The following is a 21,843-nucleotide window of genomic DNA, read 5'->3' on the forward strand; positions in this document are numbered from 1 at the left end:
TTTTTCAGAACACGTTTATTGAATGTTTCAAATATGAACACGAAAGACAAAAATACATACAACCCAAATAGTGATGTACAGGAATATAAAACACAGCAAAGCGATCAAAGTGGAATATAAACAAGTGTCTGTACAACATGTTTTGGTTAACCAAGATGTCCTAGGGACAGTGTGTAATGTTCTTACAGTCTCTACATGAGGTATTGTCACACAAGTGTCCTCCCGGAATGACCTTTCAGGCATGTCCATGACAGTCCTGTCCTGAAGCGAGTGGTTGTTCTCGGTGACGGGTTCTTCTGGCACCGTCACTAACACAGGTTGAAAAGTAACTTTTTTCCTTGAACAACTCTTGTGCATACTGGGCCACTTCTTGGGTCCAAGCCTCAAAACCCCCCTTTTTCCAATCACGAACATCTGTCCAATGAGGGTGTAAGTCACAAGCTACACACACATCGTCATACACGTCTTGGGTCGCTAAAAGTTGACGAATCTTTTTTTCCTGTTGAGGTCGAGAAGTATCCAGATGAAAACGCAAGGCTTTGAGCAAAAGGAGTTTTTCGTGACCATTTAAGGCCATGGAGGTGGTAAGTACTGATCGTAAAGAGTCCACAAAGAATCGGCTGGTAAACGAAATCCCAGAAAACAAGTCACTAAGACACACACCACTTGTCGTCCAAAATTGAATGGATACAGTTCTTGTAATAATTGATGGTAATGATCCACGGTTTGAATATGGTCATTGAGTTCCTTCCACGGAATCTGTTGGATGACATGTGACATAAACCGTGGCATGGCAGCCTGTTTTTATATTCTCTTTTTTTCGGATGCAATAGACGTACTTTCTAGCCAGAGATCTTCGTTCTCCAGTAGGGAATCTAAATCTTGCATACTGTAACCGAAACGTCAGAGTTCGTTTAGGTGTTTCCTCTTCCTCTAAGTAGATTCCACGTAAAATATGTTGGTAATCCTTTAACTTGTCTTCCTCAATGTATTGCTGTAGGTGAATCTCGAAGTAACCATAATCATGAACATGTCGATCATTAGCGACCTCAAAGTTTTGAACAATGTCTGACCATTGAAAGAATTTCTGACGAATCAGTTCTCTTATACCATTCAAGTACCAGTGGTTAAAGATCTGGTGACGTATCGGATGCAATTGTTCTTTACGTTTCACTTGTATTTTCACCAGCTCTCGGTAAATGCGTTCTCTCAACTCCACAGGCAAAGCACGAATGTTCTCTTGTAAAGTATCCATGAATAGGTCATACTAAATCCTCTTTGGTCTGACACAAGAAATGTACTCTTTGCACAAACATGGTTTCACTTCAGTGTCGAATTTAAATCGTTGAGTCACTAATCTACACATTACAATTCGTTCAGAAGTTTCCTCTTTCACCAAGTTGACATTGTGTGAAAGATGTTGGTAATTCGTTAACTCTTCCTCTGGAATTCGATGCAATACGTTTACAATGTAGTAGATAGAATCGTCAATACCAAACCATTCCTTTTTATAACCAGGAGGTCGTTGATCAATGTCTGTCCAATGGAACACTTTCAATTGAATCAGTCCTTGTATAGCCTTCAGGTACCAGTGGTTCAAACACCGGTGACGTATCGGATGCAATTGTTCTTTACGTTTCACTTGTATTTTGACCAGCTCTCGGTAAATGCGTTCTCTCAACTCCACAGGCAAAGCACAAATGTTCTCTTGTAAAGTATCCATGAACAGATGATTATGGTAAGAAGTTACTTCAATGTCTCGGTCCCACTAAAGGTAAGTAATGACAATTCGGTGACCATCGAGCATGTTCTACGTAGGCCGAATCTTGCGGTTCCCAATGGTGAAGTGACACACCGCAACTGAAGCACTTGACTTTATCTCCTTCGCCCAAGTAGAAAAATCCGGCTCTGGCTAATTCTTCGGGGGTCGGTCCTCCCAGATACTTTGGCCATTTTCCTTTGAACGATTGAAGACGATTTTCAAAGTCGCAGTATTCCGACGAACGCACAGGAAACGAATATTCGTTTTTCACAGGTTCGTTTCGATGAGGGTTGAGTGAAATGGGTAGGAGTTTGCTCAGGGCTGGATGACATCCGTAGGGAGGTAAACGTGAAGGTCGACATTCCCCTTTAAAACGAAACCCAGTAAAATGTCCAAGAGGACGAGCAGCATCGCTTTCGCATCCCACAGGTTTGACACGCACAGCATCACTTTCCATGACAGGGGTAGGGGCACTAAAGTTCCCATGATGCTTTACGGCATCGCTCAGGTCACAAGGTACAGCATCGGTCCCATCGCAAGGCTCACAATCGCACTCGTCTGCAAACTCCGTTACGCAATTACAATGGTAACCACATGGACAATCGCAGTTTCCTTCCGGACATTTTCCGTCGCAATGCATGGGTCTTATCCATCCAATATTAGTCACACTAGAGGAAGATACAACTTTTTTACAATCCCCAAACTGGAACGATGTCTCTTTCAAAGTATTCATCTTGTTTGCTCGGTCTTGGTAGTCACAATGAACTATCGATCTTGCCTAGGGTTCCTTTTTTATATACAGACCAATACCGACGTGACCGTACGGTAAGGTGAAATGATTGGGAAGTCGAACTCGCTTCTGGTATACAATTTGATAGACTTTTTCCAAGGGCCGACTGACGATGTGGTGAGTGGGTAAACGTACAATTTTGTTCGGTTGGTAGGTGGTCACTTTAAAGTTTCCATCCTCTCCCGATTGCAAGGCTTCTTTCAATACCCCAAAGTTGACCACTCGACTGGTACGATAATTCAGAGTCAGTCCTTTCACTTTGCACGTCGTGTGCACTTCTCCTTGTTTGTCACGGTATTCGTAGCCGTAATTTTTGGGACCGCCACTGACGAAACTTAGAATCTTGTCGTCGGGATGTTCGTCTGTCCAGGCTCCTAAACGGTCTCCTTCGATGTTAGGGTGATGTTGAATCGGGTGATGGATGTAAATGCAACTGTCCGTGTCAAAGTACAGGACGCGTTCCCCTAACAGTTCTAAAGCTTCGTACAATTTTAAGCGAGCATGGGCTGTCACGTAAGCCGCAATGATGACATTTCCAAAAGGGTCGTCTTGTACAAAGTCCAGATCTTCTTCGTAATTGACCAAGATTAAATTCTCTCGAACGACGTCCACGTGTTTCATGTATTTGGTTTTGTCGTGAATCATCTGGAAGTAGCGGGAAGGTTCTGTCAAATATTCCGTCTTGGGTAAACACGGTCGTTGTGCCATTTTACCCCACAAGCAATTTAACATCACTTTGGCAAACGATCGCCTGCCTTCGTTTTTCTCGATGTGGTCTAAAGTGATGCCTTCTTGTTCCCGGTATTTCTCTTTGAATTGTATTTGGTCTTCGGGAGTGTGACACCAGGAAGGATAGCCGCTGGCTTCTTGCTTCAGTTTCAAAAAGGCATCCACGTAGTCTGCGAAAATGCCTTTCTGAGTAGGGTCACCCTTGTGGTATTGTTGTGTCTTGGGAAAGTGGCAAATTTCGTACACTTCTAACAGTTGGTATCCCATGTCCAGAGCTTTGAACAATTCTACGCTGACCCAGGTTCCCGTCAAGGCCCGTTCTTCCTGGGCGTGCTGACAAAGCTGGTCTTGGTTGCACGTTTCGGCACAAGTACGGCACAAGGGAAACATCAGTTTGCCTTGACAATGGTGAGGTAAGACGGGATGGTATAGGTTCGTGGGAGGCAAAACTTTGCACTTGATCAAGCCTTCGTATTGTCGAATGTTTTTCAGGTCGATGTGTTCCGTCAGCAATTGTGGGTGCCCTACGGGAAAACGACAATATTTGCACACGTAGGGATACAGCGAACACACGTCCAAGTATTTGATTTCTTCTCCTTTCTCTTCGTCGGCTTGGTACAGCAAACAGGTGGCATTGGTCCTTCCTCCGTACAAACTATCCCTCGGGTTCAGCGGGTCCACGAACTGGTAACTTTCCACGAGGCGTTTAAACTCGGGATCGGTTTTCATACGGTGATCGTACTCGTGCTCCCACATTTCCACCACTTGGTATCCTTGCTGTTCCAACTTTAGGCGCCGCTGACAAGTGTCCTGGTACAAGTCTTCCATGGTTCGTTGCAAAAACTGATTTTTAGTGCCACGGTCAGGGTAACAGACGGGACATCCGTGAAATAAGCAACCGTTAAACTCGTACACGATCTTGGGGTTTTCTAAGTCCCAGCCATCGACCGAATACGTTCCGATGGTCTTTTCGCCCCCTCCGTTGCGGGCATGCTGAATCCACTTGTCTTCCTTGTCGCACAAGTAATGTAACCAACGTAGGGCTTTGACCGAGTATTGACGTTTGACAAAGTGGGTCGTTTGAGGACTGATGACAGCCACGGTCTTTTCAGGCATGAATCGTTGTCGATACACTAAGGAACACGCTTTGGCAATGGTGCAAGCTTCTTTCAAAGGATCGACCCCTCCGTGTTCCATGAACAGTTCTCGAAATTTTCCACAGCAACGCCGTAAAATGTCCACGTCGGAACGACAATACTTTAGCATTTCTTCCTGAAAGTCGAAAGGGTCCGAGGCGTGAGCCTGGTACCAAGCGTAGAAAGCTTTTCGTTGTTCGGTACGCATGTTGTCGGGGTCGTAATAGTGAGCCTCAGGTAAATGGGGTAGAACGGCGTGTTGATTGGCTTCCGTATTGAAAAAGTGTGGAAAGTACCCTTTAGCCATTTCTGTCATTCCAAACGTTTTAGGCATTCGACTCAAAGGCATGGCCAAATAGCTCATCGAATCTTTAAACTGCACTTGTCCCACTTGCATGAAAATGATTTTGGCTCCATTCAAAGTCACTTTAGGACGTTCGGTGCCTTGTTCCGTATAGTACCTCAAAAGAAACTGTCCATCGTATCCGGAGAAATTGTGAGCCATCACCGTGGCATGACGATGACAATCTCCGTAACGTTCGATGTCCTCTTGGCTCCACGTCTTGTCGACGGGGTCTAAGACCCATTGGGCAAAATCGGCTAACGTGTTTGGTCCCCGAAAGATTTTTTCACGCCCTCCGGGTATCTTGCTGCAGTGAGGGCAATGACTGAAGATAGGTTCTTGAATGCACTTCTCGCACGCTCGATGAGCCACGCAGAAATTAGGAATGTGAATGCCGGTCTCTTGCATGCATTCGAAATCGAAAAAGATGAAATTGCCTTTCTTCTTGTGACCGTCCTCTTTCTCTGGTGGGGGTTGGTATTTTTGCACGTAACATTGGTGTTCCAAGTCCACGATGTGGTGACAAATGTGACATTTTTTCTTTCCTGAACATACGTGTGCCTTGGTATTATTGGTACGTATGACTTGTTCACACGTAGAGCACAATCTCAGCAGTTGACAAGCGCATTTCTTCTGTGAACCTTGCGTCTTCAGATGTTGTTGGTAACAGGTAGGGCTGACAAACGTGCGCAGACAAGTTGAACAAGGCACTGGTTCTTCGCTCAGACAGGGTGAAGAGGCCAAACATCCTGTGCATTTCGATCCACAATGCTTGTGTTGCTCTCGATTGTTATAACCATGGTCACATTTCTCACAGTAATAACTGTATTTAAGGAATCCGGTGATACTGGTAATGGTATCGAAATGTTCATCGTGATGATAAAGGTGAATGTATTTTCCGTCCTTAAAGTCTTGGCCTCGAAACAACAGAGGTCCGCGCACTTCTTGAGGGTGCACTTTCAAGGTGTATCGTGGAGCTAGGGCATCTTGCAATTTTTGCATCTCAGGAATACCACAGGGTGTGTCTTTGGACAGGCCGGCTTGTCGTAACAGGAGTTCTGCTTCGCTTCGTTGTTTGGCTCGATAGGAACGTTGAATAGTGTTCCAGGTTCTTTTCCATTCTACCGTGTCGTTCTTGTTGGCATAGGTTCGTCCCACCACGATGGCACGGGCTAAACACATCTGGTCATGAGGATTGTGAATTTGGACAAGGCTACGCTTAATGCTGCGAAGGTCGTTCACCAATAACATCTTTTTGCGTCCAGTCCCTTGAGGAGGAGAGACGTGGGTCATGTCCAATGTGGCTTTTCCATCGGTGATGTCAAACTGGTCATTAGATTGTTGCACGTGTTGAATCTTGTCCATGACTTTGGAAGCGGTCAATTCTGCAGGGGTGCTAAACTCGATCCAAACAGGGGATTTCAAACCGTCGTGTTGTATGGAAAGTCTCAAGCGATCGTCTTCTTTGGGTTGACATTGTTGCTTGAGTGCAGTGAGCAAAGAATCCCACACCTCAGTGATGAACACTTCTGCTTTCTCTAACGGCACTTCAGCCTTGAAATCTTTAAACTTCACCGTGTATTTGTAAGCCGTGGTTCTAAATTTACTAGAGGAGCGCTTTTCCGTCTCTCGAATGGAATAGTATTTTTCAGGGTTGACTAAGGGTGGTGAACTTGTTTTAGAGGGTTCTGATTCTGGTTCACTCATGTCCTCTTCAAAATCACTGGCATGAATTTGTGCCAAGATTTCAGCTCTGGTACGAGGCGATAGATCACGTTTCTGCCTCTTACTTTCTTCTTCCTTCTCGAATGAATGGGATCGTTTCATCTTGAAAGCAAAAAGTCAAATGACTCAAGTTCAAACACCATAAACTACTTTATAGTCATAGCAGACCAGCGTATATAAAAGGGTGTGTGTCTTGTCCTTTCACTATTCATTTCACTCTCAAGCCGAGCACAACGATGGAAGAGACTGACCAGATGGAACGTTTCGTTAGAGCTTTGCGAGGGGTCATTAGAAAATTCTCTTCAGACCAGCCTACGGACTACTCTCCTTCCTTTAGAGATAAAAGTCAAGATACTTGCTATATCTGTCAGAAGAAAGGGCATTGGTCTTCAGAGTGTCCAGACCGTCAAAAAAGAACAAAAACAGGGACTAAAAAAGACAAAAGTCAAGATACCTGTTATTATTGTAAAGAAAAAGGACATTGGTCTCCAGATTGCCCAAAAAAGAAACAAGAGGAATCAGAAGAAAAGAGGGATTCTTCAGAAGAAGAAGAGAGGGGTTCTTCAGAGGAAGAGAGGGATTCTTCAGAGGAAGAAAGCAGACAGGTGAAGAAAAAGAAACAGGAGAAGAAAAGAAGAAGGGAAGAAAGTGAGGAGGAAGAAGAGGAAAAGAGTGTGACAGTGAAGAAATTCAAAAAACAGAGAGACTAAACAAGGAGACAGAAGAAGTCAATGAACTTTTAATTAAAGTGTTGTGTTGAGAATTGTGAATTGGATTGTAAAAAATGGAGAAAAGAATAAATGAATGATATAAGGTAAGAGTCTTTGAGTTTTGATTTTAAAATAAGAAGCTACACTCACGCACTCATACACAAACACGTACTATAGGGGTAACATGGGTGGGTTTTTTTTGAGTGATTGGCAAATTGAAATTGTATTTCTTTTCGAGAAATGTGGGTGGCCCTGAAAAGGGCCTTTTTCTTCATGGTGCAGGGGTGAGTTTAAGCAATCAATTTTAACTGCCTTATGCCTTTGCCACGGCCAAGGCCTACTTCTGAACTGCGTAATGCTGATGATTGGGTTGAAATCATTAAGGGTGGTACGGTAGGCTTAGTCACAGGGTTGACGTGTTTAGCTCGGGAAGGTCGTATTCTCTTCGGTCGTGATAATGAAGTCTGATACATTTGTTTCAGACTTCTTAACTCCGCTAAAATGTCCAACAGTACCGTGACCGTTTGATTTTCACCCTCTTGTTTCTTTGCTGCTACTACTTCTTCTTCTTGCTGTTGCTGCTGTTGTTTTTTTCTTACCTCTTCTTCTTGTTGCTGTTGCTGTAGGAGAAAAGCCTGTTCCGCTTCCTTTTGTCGTTGTATAAATTTCTCCAATTCTTCTTTTTGTCTCTGTCTAAAATTTTCCACTTGCGGTAATGAAGAAGGTAACGCAGGTTCCGGAACAAATTCTTGCGAGGTAAGAAAATCCACAAAATCCCAATTCACTTCTTCTGAAAGTAAGTCCGAGTTCCCTTGGGCAGTCTCTCCTGCTGGTGCACCCCAATGGATCGTTTTCTGAGTTTCCGTCATGTTGAATGACTGTCGCATAGATTGACTGCACACAAGCGCTAGCAGATCTATATTGACTACGTGACGTCACAGACTGCTCTCTTCGGATTGGATGCGGCTGGCTGAATTTTGTAACGCGTGTTTGGATTGGTGAATGAACTCAATCCGTTTCAATCCTACCTGTACCTATAAATAAGCGCCGTTGACTGCATTGATTCACCTGTTCTCGTCGCTTCAAGATGTGGACTACAGTTGAGTCATCCACCCTTGTGTCTTCCATGATGTTTCGGACAGACTTGCTCATGTATGTCCGATCGAAGTGGACCGTTGTCCACAGGACAAACACCAGCCTGTGGATACGTAGGATCTACGTTGAAAGACAAGGATGCCTAAAAAGAGTGCTGATGTACGGACCAACAGTGAGACGTAGCCTAAGAACAAGAAGAAGACCAATGCGGTGCCATTTATGTTAATGAATAGATTAACATAAAACACAAAGGCCCTTTTCAGGGCCAGCCATATTTCTCGAAAAGAGATAGTCTTTTGAATTGCCTACCCCTTTTTTTTTTTTTTTTAAAAAAATTTTTTTTTTTAAAAAAAATCCCATGTTCAATTCCCCTTGTCCCTAAACAAGCCCAAACTCTATTCCCATGTTAAATTCCCCTTGTACGTAAAGTGCCCCACGATTTATCGCCATGTTAAATTCCCCTTGTACGTATAGTGCCCCACGATTTTTCTCCATGTTAAATTTCCATTGTACGTATAGTGCCCCAAGGGTGTTTTTAATGCTAATTCCCATTGTACGTATAGTGCCCCCCTTCACTACTTCCAATCCAGGACTGATTAGAGCCTTTAACAAAACCCAGGCTTAAAAGTAATTGCTGGAAAGCCAAAATCAGAAAAGAGAGAAGAGAAGGAAATGAAAATTCAGAGAAAGAAAGTAAAGAAAGATAAAAACTGAGAAAGAAATGCAGATGCTGATGTAAATAGAAAAAGGGGCAATGAAACTGAAGTAATCGAAATTCTACTGTAAGGCAAAACACACTTTTGCCACTTCAAAAGCCCTTTTGGTTTTAATGCTAACATAACTATTTGGTCAACATTCCCTTTACAATAAAATAAGTATATCAATACTTTCCTCATTTTGAGAAGATTGCTGGAAACTTGAAATAGCCAAGAGATCATTTCTGCTTATTACTATACATCGTAACTTTTGGCAAAGCTAAGAAGTCGGCAAAATAAGTTTCGCTTATAGTATAGTTAAATAATGAATCTTCAACGGTTATGAGTTTGTGCCTGATGCATATCGACAAAATATTAGGAAGTGTAAAACACTGAACAAGCCCATGCCGAATTCGCATGTAAAAATCGAATATCTGTAACTTGATATTTAGCCATAAAGATTGATGAAGATTTATTTCAGATAGCTCATATTAGTTGCAGAAATAAAGAATTACGTTGATTAGGTTATTTGATTGATCATTAAGGAGGTATTATCTCAATGATCTTCCTTTTACAACTCACTCTCTATATTCTAATCTGATGACAAAAGACAATCATTCGGCGTCGAAACAAACAAGATCATGAAATTTCCGGTTTGTTTCATATGGTTTTTCACGAACCGAAGCCACACAAGGGAAAATGAGACAAAGAAGTCCACTTGATGTATCGGCTGAAGACAAGTTGTCAGTGGGCTATGAAATTATTGTTCGAAAGAAATATCGACAGCAAATTCTTAGTCCAGACAATGAAACTCATTTGGCTGGTCATTTGGTAGTTAATTAGACTAATCAGACAATCTTGAATCATTTTATTGCCTGAAAATTAAAACTGATGTTTCTAAATGCGGCAGATCTTGTCACAATTGTCAAATTGTAGGAAACCCAGTTAGAAGATATCTAAGGCTATGTTTTTCTTTAAGAATATGTTTCGGTCATGTTTATTTGATTCAGGAATATAATTGGATGAGAATGTCCATTTGTTTCTGTTTGCTGGTAGAAAATATGTTCAATAATTATTGGGTTTTGGTTCTTTTGAAACATCTATAGACGCATTGGCGTTGAACCGTTAATGTTATTAATGCAGAAACCTCTTTCAAATGACGATTCAAAGCTTAATCTTTTTCAGTATGTATATGTTGTCGTTGGAGGGTTTTAATGCCATTTGTCGGCACTATATATACTATACATGGCGGCCAGTATAACTGGTGGAGGAAGAAACCTGGAAAACTCAGAGAAGAACCACCTAACCACTAGAAAATACTGACAAGCTTTGCCACGGAACGACGTTAGCCGAGCCCAAGACTTCAACCCACGCAGACAAAGGTGAGATGGCAGTGATTTGAAACGGTGAGCTCTTTAGACCACTCGGCCAATCGGATCCCCACTATATATCTGACTTCAAATATAAGTTGTCAAAATGAAATTAAGATATGGTATCAATTCATTGAAAGTAGTCCTCATCATGGTATTAGAGATCTGACTCTCTTGCTCCTACCTCAAAATACCTCGGGCTATGTATTATGCAATTGAAAAGAAAAAACACACAATGTTGCCATAAATATATGTTAAAGGAGTATGTTGATTGAGATAACCTAATTACGAATTTAATGACTTTAGTTGTACCGTTCGCACACAGTGAGATTTAAGCACTGGCTTGCAATCTTACTTAATGACTTTGGTTTGCCAATTTTCGTAATTCAAAAATTAAAAAATATCTGGAAGAGAAATTTTCACAGCTGTAATCACAAGAAAAGAAATATAAAAAAATGCGTTGGTGTGAATATTGCCACTTGTTTCCAGATGTTCCAGCTAAACAAATACAATATACAGTGATGTTGAAATAAATCCTACACCTGTTAAATTGCACAGTTACAGAATGAACCTTACCCAGGAAGAATGCTTGGATAAAGAAATTCTATATTTGCTTAAGAATGATAATACTTGCCGTTCTGGCGATAAGAAAGTAAACAGTGTAACCAAAAAGATACATTTCCAACAAAAATAATCAATGATTGCATAACAATTTGGAAATGCAGAATGTGTCGCTAACCTTGATCGTTTGAAACACTCCTGGAAACAGCATTATAGATTTTGACATTAGTAACTCCAAATGTACTTTATTAATATAAAATGATACCCTTTGGTACGAAACATTTTACATCAACATTCCAGTGCTTAATACTTTTTCATCGCTATAGTTATATGTGCACTTTAAAGTACACGAAATCTTAAAGTTTCACGTAACAAAATTTGTATCAGAAGCTAATGGTTAAATTGAAAGTAATTCATAAAGGGTTATGTGTGTCGTTGGTAATTAATGGAATATCTATATAGTGCAATAGATAAGCGCACATAGATATACCGGAGCAGTCGAATGTGACAGTTCTCAGCATGATTCAAACCTACAGCCTTATAATCTCGCTTTTTCAGGCTAACCACAATGGTAAAGTGGTTCCTAACCTATGGGAACTACTCACCTATTTCGAAGCTTTTCAAACACATAATCCTTCCTTGCACCACTGCAATAAAATGATTTAATATATTTGTAAGAAAGAACAACGAAATGAAGATTGTGCACAATCTGGTTCTAAATGGGAATATTTTGCATAGTATAACACGTAACTGCCTAATATAGTGCAATTAGTTATAAGGAACAAGAACTATGTTGTTTATATCATGCCTTTTTCTTAGAAAAGGGCACCGGATTAACAGATCATTCCAACATTGGTTGACAGCTTTATTGTGTGTTTGTGTGTGTGAGAGAGAGACAGAGAGAGAGAGAGAGAGAGAGTACCATATTTTCTCCACATTTTGTTCCCCTAGCCGCGCTGATAAATTTCGGTAAGCACTTTTTCGTTACCGGATGCGTACACTCCATGAAGCGACAAATATCATTAAGCTCTTTCTGAAACAAGAAAAAGACGACTATCTCTCTGTGTGTGAAGCCGTTTAACCAATCAGCACAAATAGTTGAAAAACTGTTGAATCACGGTCGATAGATTCTGGATGGTTTCATATTAATCTCCGTTCAGGTACTCTTACACTTTATTATATGATCAGGGGTTTGCTGATGGTGACTCTAGCGTTAGGAGATATTTTCTTGTAGTTTCGTAATATTTGATATTTGCAAATATAATGGCATAACATCCATAATGGTTCCTTATATAATCCCTTCATTTTATCTACATTTTCTCGTGTATCATTTACAGCACACAAAGATCATTTTATAATCATCACCCCATAACAAAGGCACAGCCATCGTATGTTGTATTGCATTACCGATAAATATTTCTTTAAATAAATACATTCTATTCACTCGAGAGTGTGTTCGAGTGTTCTAACATAAGCGCCTGCCTAGAAGGAAGTGTACATGGTCGTATAAATACTATATCTCCTCCCAAGTCAACATGAGACCCGCTACAAGATATACATGATGTTCCAGTGGCAACTGAAACGTCTGTAGGGACTTAACTCATTAACCCCTGGAGGTTTTTGCCGTTTTCGCCTGAAATGCAAGGAGAAAACACATTTTGTGGGCTCTTTATGAATACATCCTGATACACCGAATTTAAATATGATTTCACATTAACCTAATGCCTAGTTGTGATCGAAACATCGTTTTTCATTGGTTATGTCACTCGCGCATGATCATAAATGTAAAAGTTGGAGTTCTATTTTTTGTTTTTTTTTTTTGCTTAACGGACATATCAACTTTGCATTGAGACCACTTTTTATTCTACAGGCCTACTTTTGGCAAAGGTTTACCTGTCTACGTGCAGTTCGGACTGGCCTGCCTTAGATTTGAGGCCAAGCAGTCTAAAAGCCGGACACAAATTCGGATTCCAACCACCAGCGAATGTTCGGTAGAAAAACATCGGGTAAACAAAAATAGGTTAGTAGTGAATGGGGCCACCCTAGGGACAATGGGACTTAGCATTAAAAACACCCCTGGGCCACTCTAGGGACAATGGAAATTTAACATGGAGAAAAACGCTGGGTCACTTTAGGGACAATGGGAATTTAACATAGAGTTTGGGCTTGTCTAAGGACAAGGGGAATTGAACATGGGAATAGAGTTTGGGTTTGTCTAGGGACAAGGGGACTTGAATATGGGATTTTTTTTTTTTTTAAAGTTTTTTAAATTTAAATTTAAATTTAAATTTTAAAAAGGGTAGGCAATGGAAAGGCTATCTCTTTTCGAGAAATATGGCTGGCCCTGAAAAGGGCCTTTGGCTTTCTTCTGCTTCTTCTTCTATTTCTTCCATTTTCTCATCCACCCCCTAATCTTTCCCAAAATTCCTTTGTTCTTCCTTTTTTCTTTTTCTGGTAACCTGTCTGGGTGACCCATAGCCCTGAACTTCTCTTGTATCTTGATCCAATTGTTGTTGAGTTTGTCAAAGGCCTCTTTTTTCTTTAAGTTTTCTTTCTCCTTTCGTTCTTTATTCCACTTGTCTTTGATCTTTTTCACTTCTTCGTCCATTACTTTTCTCATAAGTTGTTCCGATTTCTTAAGCTGGTCTAGGCCTTTTTTGACAAAGGACCACTCTGTCCATTCCATTACGTCTTCCAAAAAGCACCTGACTTCTGTCACGTTATCCATGGCTTCCTTTAAGTGACCAATCTTTACATACTCTGGATCTGTAAAGCCTCTTAGTCTTTTTACTTCTTCTTCTATCATCTCTGCCACCAGATCCATGGCTAATTTTAGGTTTGTCACTTGCCTTCTTACAAAATCCCTGGTTACTTCATACTTCCATTCTCGTTCAATCCTTTCCACTGCATAAGCTCCATCCACCATCCAGTACCAAATGTCTTTCAACTGGTTAAACAATTATGTTACAGCTACCATCTTCCTTGTATCTTATTCCGTAGAATGGTTTGAACGACGAATACTGTGGGTTCTTATACGAAAAGCGCGGACGTGAAGGAAAACATCCCCCTAAAACATAAAATTGATATTACCTAGATCATGACCTAACATCGTGCAGACGTGAAAGAAAACATCCCTACTTTTCTCATTTCATATAATATACTATCCACATAAGTGAAGCAACAATAAACAAACCCCAAATCTACTATTTACACACGAAAATCATTAAAACAAAATCCATAATCTACTATCCACACAATCGTACGTGAGCGCTTACAAAACCCCAACTATACTCTCCACATACGCTAAGAAACAATAAACAAAATCCATAATCTACTATCCACACAATCGTACGTGAGCGCTTACAAAACCCAAACTATACTCTCCACATACGCTAAGAAACAATAAACAAAATCCATAATCTACTATCCACACAATCGTACGTGAGCGCTTACAAAACCCAAACTATACTCTCCACATACGCTAAGAAACAATAAACAAAATCCATAATCTACTATCCACACAATCGTACGTGAGCGCTTACAAAACCCAAACTATACTCTCCACATACGCTAAGAAACAATAAACAAAATCCATAATCTACTATCCACACAATCGTACGTGAGCGCTTACAAAACCCAAACTATACTCTCCACATACGCTAAGAAACAATAAACAAAATCCATAATCTACTATCCACACAATCGTACGTGAGCGCTTACAAAACCCCAACTATACTCTTCACATACGCTAAGAAACAATAAACAAAATCCATAATCTACTATCCACACAATCGTACGTGAGCGCTTACAAAACCCAAACTATACTCTCCACATACGCTAAGAAACAATAAACAAAATCCATAATCTACTATCCACACAATCGTACGTGAGCGCTTACAAAACCCAAACTATACTCTCCACATACGCTAAGAAACAATAAACAAAATCCATCATCTACTATCCACACAATCGTACGTGAGCGCTTAAAAACCCAAACTATACTCTCCACATACGCTAAGAAACAATAAACAAAATCCATAATCTACTATCCACACAATCGTACGTGAGCGCTTACAAAACCCAAACTATACTCTCCACATACGCTAAGAAACAATAAACAAAATCCATAATCTACTATTTACACAAACTTACGTGAGCAGTTACAAACACAAACACAAACACAAACACACAAAATAAACAATAAAGAAACCCATAATCTAATATTTACACCAACCTACGTTAACAGTTACAAACACAAAAACAAACACATACAATCTCACTATTAATAAAGAGTTAGTGTTTATATTCACACTATTCTACATACAAACATTGGCAAATCGATAGTTATTTCTTTTCTAGAGTATTGGGTAGCCCTGAAAAGGGCTGTTTTTTTGGAACTTCATGGACACCTGGTTAATGGTGGCACCTTCCAGGCCTGACGCCGCATACACATCTTATCCCCCAGTTACTTTTTACCTTTTGGGGGGAGAGAGCAGAGGCAGGATATGTGGCTTCAGAATCCCAATTTTCGGTTTCTGGGATTCTGAAATTCTTTCTTCTTCTCTCCTTTTCCTCCTCCTCCTCTTCTTTGTATCTTCTCTCCTCCTCTTTGTATCTTCTTTCCTCTTCTTCTTTATATCTTCTCTCCTCCTCTTCTTTGTTTCTTCTTTCCTCCTCCTCTCTTATCCTTCCCTCCTCCACAATGGCTTCCGCGGCCAGTTCATTTAATATGCGCCTGGCATATTCCAGATGCACATGAAGTTCCAACAGTTTCTCCAGTCTCGTGTTCATTTTTGGTGTTGATCAATCAACAAGGGTAGTTGGACTGCCGAACGAGTTTCAATTTATAGTGAAAGCGCGGACGTGAAGGAAAATATCCCCCTAAAAACATAAAATTGATCTTACCTACATCATGACCAAAAACAACAACGCGCGGACCTAAAAGAAACACTCACTCACTTTTTATGCTACCCATCCCTATTTTAAATTTTTTTATAAATCACTTCAAGGGACTATCCACATACGCAAAGCAATCCAATCTAACCCCAAATATACACCTCAAACACCAAAAAAAGACATCATTTTAATCTACTATCCATACCAACTTACTTAAGCACTTACAAACACAAACACACAAACACATACCCTCACATTTTTTTAAAAAAGAGTTAGTGTTTATATTCACACTACTCTACCTACACACATTCGCAAATGGATTGTTATTTCTTTTCTAGAGTATTGGGTAGCCCTGAAAAAGGCTGGGTTTTTTTGTTTGCTATGGCATTCTTGTTTAGTTTCTAAGAATGCGATGTCCTCTGAGGATAGACTTTCTGGCGATAGGTCTGCTTCTTCGAAAAGAGAAGAAGAACTCTTTGGTGTCGATACGACAATCGACAAAGCCTCTGTCAGCTTCAGGTTGCTGCTGCTGTTGTTGTTGTTGCTGCTGTTGCTGCTGTCTCTGAAGTCTGTACTTCTCTGTCCATTCTTCTTTTTCCCTGTTCGTTTCTTCTCTGAAGAGCTCTTCTATCAGGTCTTCAGTGATTTTTAACATTCTCACATTCTCTATTTCTTCTGGCTTCGGTATCAGACTGTGTCTGACCCTATGCAAATTCACGTAGGCTTCGTTGAGCTTAGCTAGTTTGGAGCACATCTTCGTAGGAGGATGAGTCGACAATGGATGGTTAGACTGGAAACAACCCCGGTTCTTAAAGTCAAAGCGCGGACGTGAAGGAAAACATCCCCCACACGGTTTTTGAGTCGCAACGTTTAGTGAGTGTCATGAGAGGGATAGTAAGAAATGAAAGAGCACCAATCCAACATTCGTATAGCTAAACAAAAGACAAAGGCATTTTTTATTCAAAAATCACTTAACACTAAACAACAACAACTCTAACATTTTTTAACAATAATCCAACATTAAAAGTTTCTCCACTAGGTAAAGAGGGATAACAGTCTTCTATGGTTTCTAGTAATCTAGGATGACTTCTCTCAAACTGTTGATTTCTATGGTATTATCGAATTCTGCATACAGGATGGCGTTCACCGTTTCATCAGGGTCTCGGTCTTTAAACTGAATTTCCACACGAATCTGGCCGGATTTTATAGGGTGGAAATGTCCCTCGTCGCTGCCTTGGTCTGGAGTGAAATCAAAAGCCCACAAAGCATAGCCTCCTGCGTAATCGTCGTACGTAATGCCGTGACTGGTATTGGTTCCTAACTGGCCGGTGGCTTCGTACAGGGACAAGTACGATCTCAAGTAATTCTTCTTGGTAAAGTCAGGTTCGAAAGGTCGGGTACACAAGGTCTTGCCATCGCGACTGACTTCGATCTTGGACACGCCAAAGTGTTGAAAGTAGAAAGGATTTTTTTCGGCAGCTCCGTTGAAGGCTGTATTCTCGACGATACCAACGATCAAACGTTTGGGTAACTGTCCTTGGAACAGATGATCTTCGATCATGGATCGCTGTCCCTTGGGAATGGTGAAGGTTTTCACTTCCACGCGTCGTATGGGATGCTTGGCGGTCGTTCTGCTCAACGTCTGACTGATGTCGTTTCCCACTTTAGGTAACACTTCCACACGGCGTACGTAGAGTCTGGCTTCTAGGATTTTGGTTTTGTAACCGTCACTATCAGCCATCAAATTGAAAGCGGCACTCCTACGATTCAGTCTCAGACGGATATCCACCCCGTTCAGCAAATACTTTTCTTGCAACCACATGTCCAAATGCAAACGATCCATCAGTTCTAAACTTGTGTTGACTCCCGTGATTCTCTTTTTTCGTTCTACTAATCCGTCATTGTTGTCTTTCTTTTCATCAGTTTCCAAATTTTCAAACTTGGTAGGTTCGTCAGCTTCCCATAGCACACAGGGATTGAGATGAGTGTTCTTGGCATCTATTCCGTACGTCAAGAGATTTTCCAGGTAGGCACGATAAGGGTAAGTATCCATGCTGCTACTGACCAGTTTGTTATTCAAGTACAAGTCCACTCCACTGAACAAGGAATGCATGAAATTGTTGACGGGAGCTACTGCTTCATCGTCTATAGCACCTCCAGTCTTATCTAGAATTTTGACTTTCAGTTTCAAGTAACTGCTATTCAGATCGATGTAATCTTCGGGCTGTCCTTTGATTTCAAACTCGATGGGAACGGAATCAGCCAATGAGGAGACGGGATGAAATTCCACCCATTGGGATTCTTGCATGGTCATCATGGTGGGGGGCATGGCAAACAGATCCAGTTCCGACTTGGAACAAGCGCAAGACTCTCGGTGCATCATTTTTTTGTTCTTTCTCAATAATCGAAAACGTCTAAGTCCCGAACGGTTCTTCTTTTCTTGGCCTTTCTAGCTTGAAGTCTGGTGAAAGGGTGTTTTCTTCGTCGTCTCTTTCTGCCTTGTCCTTGCTGAATGCCTGACTCGGTAGCGTGCAGGGCATTTATAGGTGTGTCTTGTCGGCCCAAAATGTCTTTGCCCGTTCGCAGCAAGACATTTTTGCCTGCCTCATGAAGGCTTCTTTACGGTTTTGTTTGTCGATCATGACATTTTGGAGAAATTCTTTGCCTTGCGTCAGTGCCGCATCTTTCAAGGCGTGCAATCCGCGTGTCACCATCGGTTTCAATACTGGAGCCACCGAACGAAAGGCCGATTTTAACATATCTCCTAAGCCGTGTCCTCGCTGTCGAGCAACCCCTCGGTACACTGGATGCATGACTTACTTACGAGTCGTGAGAGAACCGTTTTCGAAAATGGAGTTTCACCGTGACTTTTCCTTTGGTGAATGGAATATTTTGTCCCAGATCTTTTTTTATAGCAATGTTGATCGTGTCCAAATACGACTTGTTGACAGGCAAATAGTGAGGATGTACAAATTCACGGTGAACGTGGTAAGTGTTTCCACCTTCCTGGTCACTTGTCGTGGTACTATCCACTTTGAAAGGAATGACACGCAGTAACGGTACGGAGGTGTGTCCCACCACGTTGTACTCCACCACATCGGAGTACACAAACATCAAATTCAGTCCTTGGTTCAGTTCTACAGGGAATCGAAAAAACTTGTAAAATTCCGTATTGCTGTTGATCTTTGGTTTAAAATTTGGAGCCATTTTTGTGTCTCCACCTAAAATATCAAACAAGTCACGATTAAATCTGATGGACATCGTTTGGGTATCCTGAAATTTCATCAGTAAGCGACGAGCCACTTTATGGTACTCCAGGGTGACACTTTTTTTGATTCTGTTCAGGGCTTTGCCAAAAGTTAACTCGAACCTGGAAGCAGTGGTGTCCATCAAATGTTGGCCACTAAAATAAAACCCTGCCGGAATTTTCAAGGTGTAGATATTGAAGGGTGAATTGTTGGATGGTCTTGTGTCCCCTGAAAACCCGATGTCATTCATGGCTTCTTGTAATTGTTGGTTCAGGATTTCGACCTCAAAAGTGTTTTGTTTTTCGGTGATGTTTTGGATTTGTGTAGGGTGAATCATTTCTACCAAAGCCACTTCCCAGTGGGCTTCGTGATCTAAGGGGATGGCCTGAGGTAATTTGGCCGTGTAACAGCACAACGTGTTGTGGGGAAACACCTCCATGGAACTGTCACTGGGTAAGGTTAAGTAAAATTGGTTTTGATGACTCATAATTCCAGAGTTCTGTGGCTGTCCGAGGGGTTACTGGACGTCACAGGCGTGTCTCCGTCTAAAATGGGGTTCTGATTGTGGTTGAAGTGGTGACTGGCACTGGCACTGGACACAATGTTCCCGGGGTTCCCGTTCGAGGAGAATTTCAGGCAGGGATTAGGAAGCAGGTAACCGATGCAACTGCTCAATAAAATGGTCCACAATTGTTTGTCTCCTTGTTGCAAACTCAAATTGGCAATGGCTGCCCCGATGACACAATACACCACGAAGATTTGGCAGAAAAAGACGATTTGCGTTTTAGGCACACGTTCTCCACACCACACACACAAGGGTTGTTTTTGTAAATCTTGCACAGAAGAACTAGGTGAAGGAGGAGTGGTCGACGTAGCTGCGTCTGTGTGAAAAGGCATGATGGTCACTTCTTTTTATAGTCGATGACTTGCGAAGCGTCGATCCAAGAATCGAAACTGGGTGGATATCCTTTCCAACGTACTTTGACTTCTTTGACACGTCGTTTGCCCACTTTACGGGTTCTGCGTTCGAGAATGCTTTCGATGTCGTACACGTCGTCTTCTTTTTTCGTGACACGTTGTAACTCGGGCAAACAAAACGTTCTTTTGAGCACTTCTCCGTTCATGTCTTCCAATTTATAGACAGCAGGATGACGGCCATGCACTCGTCCAGTGACGCGAAACAATTCGGTCGTCCAGTTAGGTAAGTAACCTTTGTCGAAAGTGCGTTTGGTTTTGCCAATGCGCACCCAATCTCCTACGGCCAACTCTCCACTTTTCTTGGGGACAGCCCTCGTCGGGGATGTACCAAACAGACGCTCAAACACCAACACTTCGTTGTCGGGAGTCACGTCTTGCGGGGCACGTCCGATGCTTCCATGGTAAGACTGGTTGTACGCTTGCACCAGGTGCGGTAAGATGTCGATGTACTTCAGAGTGTGGTGATGCGTAAAATATTTCCACATGCGTTCATTCAAAGTGCGTTGAAAACGTTCCACGATGCTGGCTTTGGTTTCGGGATTCTCGGTGGTAAAAAAATGAATGTCACGTTTCTTTAATTCTTTTTGGAAAGCTTGGTTCAGAAATTCGGTACCTTTGTCCGTTTGCCATCGAAGAGGGTGACGACCGCTTTGTTTCAACACCCGTTGCAGGGCTCGCACTAACTCGCTGCTCGATTTGGAAGTCAAGGGTACGACCCGAGCAAATATGGAAAAGACGTCGATGACACAAAACAAATATTTGTAGCCACGATTGTAGCTGGCCAAATGAGAGACATCGGCTAAATCGGCTTGCCATTGATGATCGATGCCTTCCACTCGGGTGCGACTTCTGGCAAACTTGCGTCGAATGGGTTTGTGTAAAGTGTAGGTAGCTTGTTCTTGTAACCATCGTTGCACTTGAGGTAAACGGAGACTTTTCAGTCGAGTTTTGGCAGCACGATACAATTTTTGAACTCCTGCGTAACCTGCAGGATGGGAGGGATCGTAGTAAATGCTGGCTAAGACTTTTTCCATTTTTTGTGTTGGTTGGTGTGTTAATAAGACACCCACTCTTGGAGGATGCTACTCTTTTTCTCTTGGGGTACAATCTTGGATTGCAATGCTTTGCGTGTGCGGCCGGCAATAGGTGTCGAAGAGGAGAAGGATGTCTGAGCGGGGGATATTGGTTCTTGTTTCACTTCTGTCTTCACTTCTGTCTTCACTTTCTTTTTGTCTTGTGAGGAAGAAGGGGTGGCCATCATCTTTTTAATCCATCCAATTCTGGAGGTAGGTGGTGTTGTTAACTTGCGTACTTTTTCTGGTGGAGTTTGAAACCCTTCCTCTTCTTCTCCTTTTTCTGTCTTGGTCACTGGTGCTGGTGGTACTGGTACTGGTACTGGTACTGGTGATGGTGCTGGTCTTTTCATCAAGGTCTTAAAATCTTTCAGAGTGGGTAGAGCTGTTTCGTCTAAAGCTTTCTGGTGAAAGAGTTGCAGTCTTTGCAAGAGTTGACCGTACTTTTGCGATTTTTCTGTTTCGGACAAATCTTGGCGATCCATCAAGGACTGCAATTCGTGTTGTAACTGGGACATCTCGCTCAAATTGGGATTGGGAGGTAAATGCGGGGTGCGTTGTTCTTGCCACCGATGGTATTCCATCCATCGTTTGTAAGGCACTAAAGCTAGTTTTCGTCCTTCCATGGGGTTGTCAGGGGTCGATTCTGAGATCTTGGGACTTCTGAGGCCCTTTTTATCTTGCTCCCACCAGTCCTCCCAACATGGTTCCCAAGACTCCTTTCAGTATGGG

At 41.8% G+C, this 21,843-nt stretch overlaps 1 protein-coding gene across 1 annotated transcript in view; it reads right to left on the reverse strand.

Annotated features, from left to right (window-relative positions):
• The window catches only part of LOC149804317 (A disintegrin and metalloproteinase with thrombospondin motifs 16-like), a 51,616-nt gene that overhangs the window by 11,693 nt on the left and 18,080 nt on the right, over window positions 1–21,843 (reverse strand). The window contains exons 2-3 of the mRNA XM_089932511.1: window positions 11,839–11,949; window positions 11,522–11,563 (exon numbers count right to left, since the gene is read on the reverse strand). Of these exons, the coding sequence (XP_089788637.1) occupies window positions 11,537–11,563; window positions 11,839–11,949 (138 nt within the window). The 3' untranslated portion in view covers window positions 11,522–11,536. The remainder of the gene's footprint in view (window positions 1–11,521; window positions 11,564–11,838; window positions 11,950–21,843) is intronic.

Source organism: Sinohyriopsis cumingii, chromosome 2, assembly GCF_028554795.1.
Source record: "Sinohyriopsis cumingii isolate HCF-2022 chromosome 2, ASM2855479v2, whole genome shotgun sequence".
NCBI lineage: Eukaryota > Metazoa > Mollusca > Bivalvia > Unionida > Unionidae > Sinohyriopsis > Sinohyriopsis cumingii.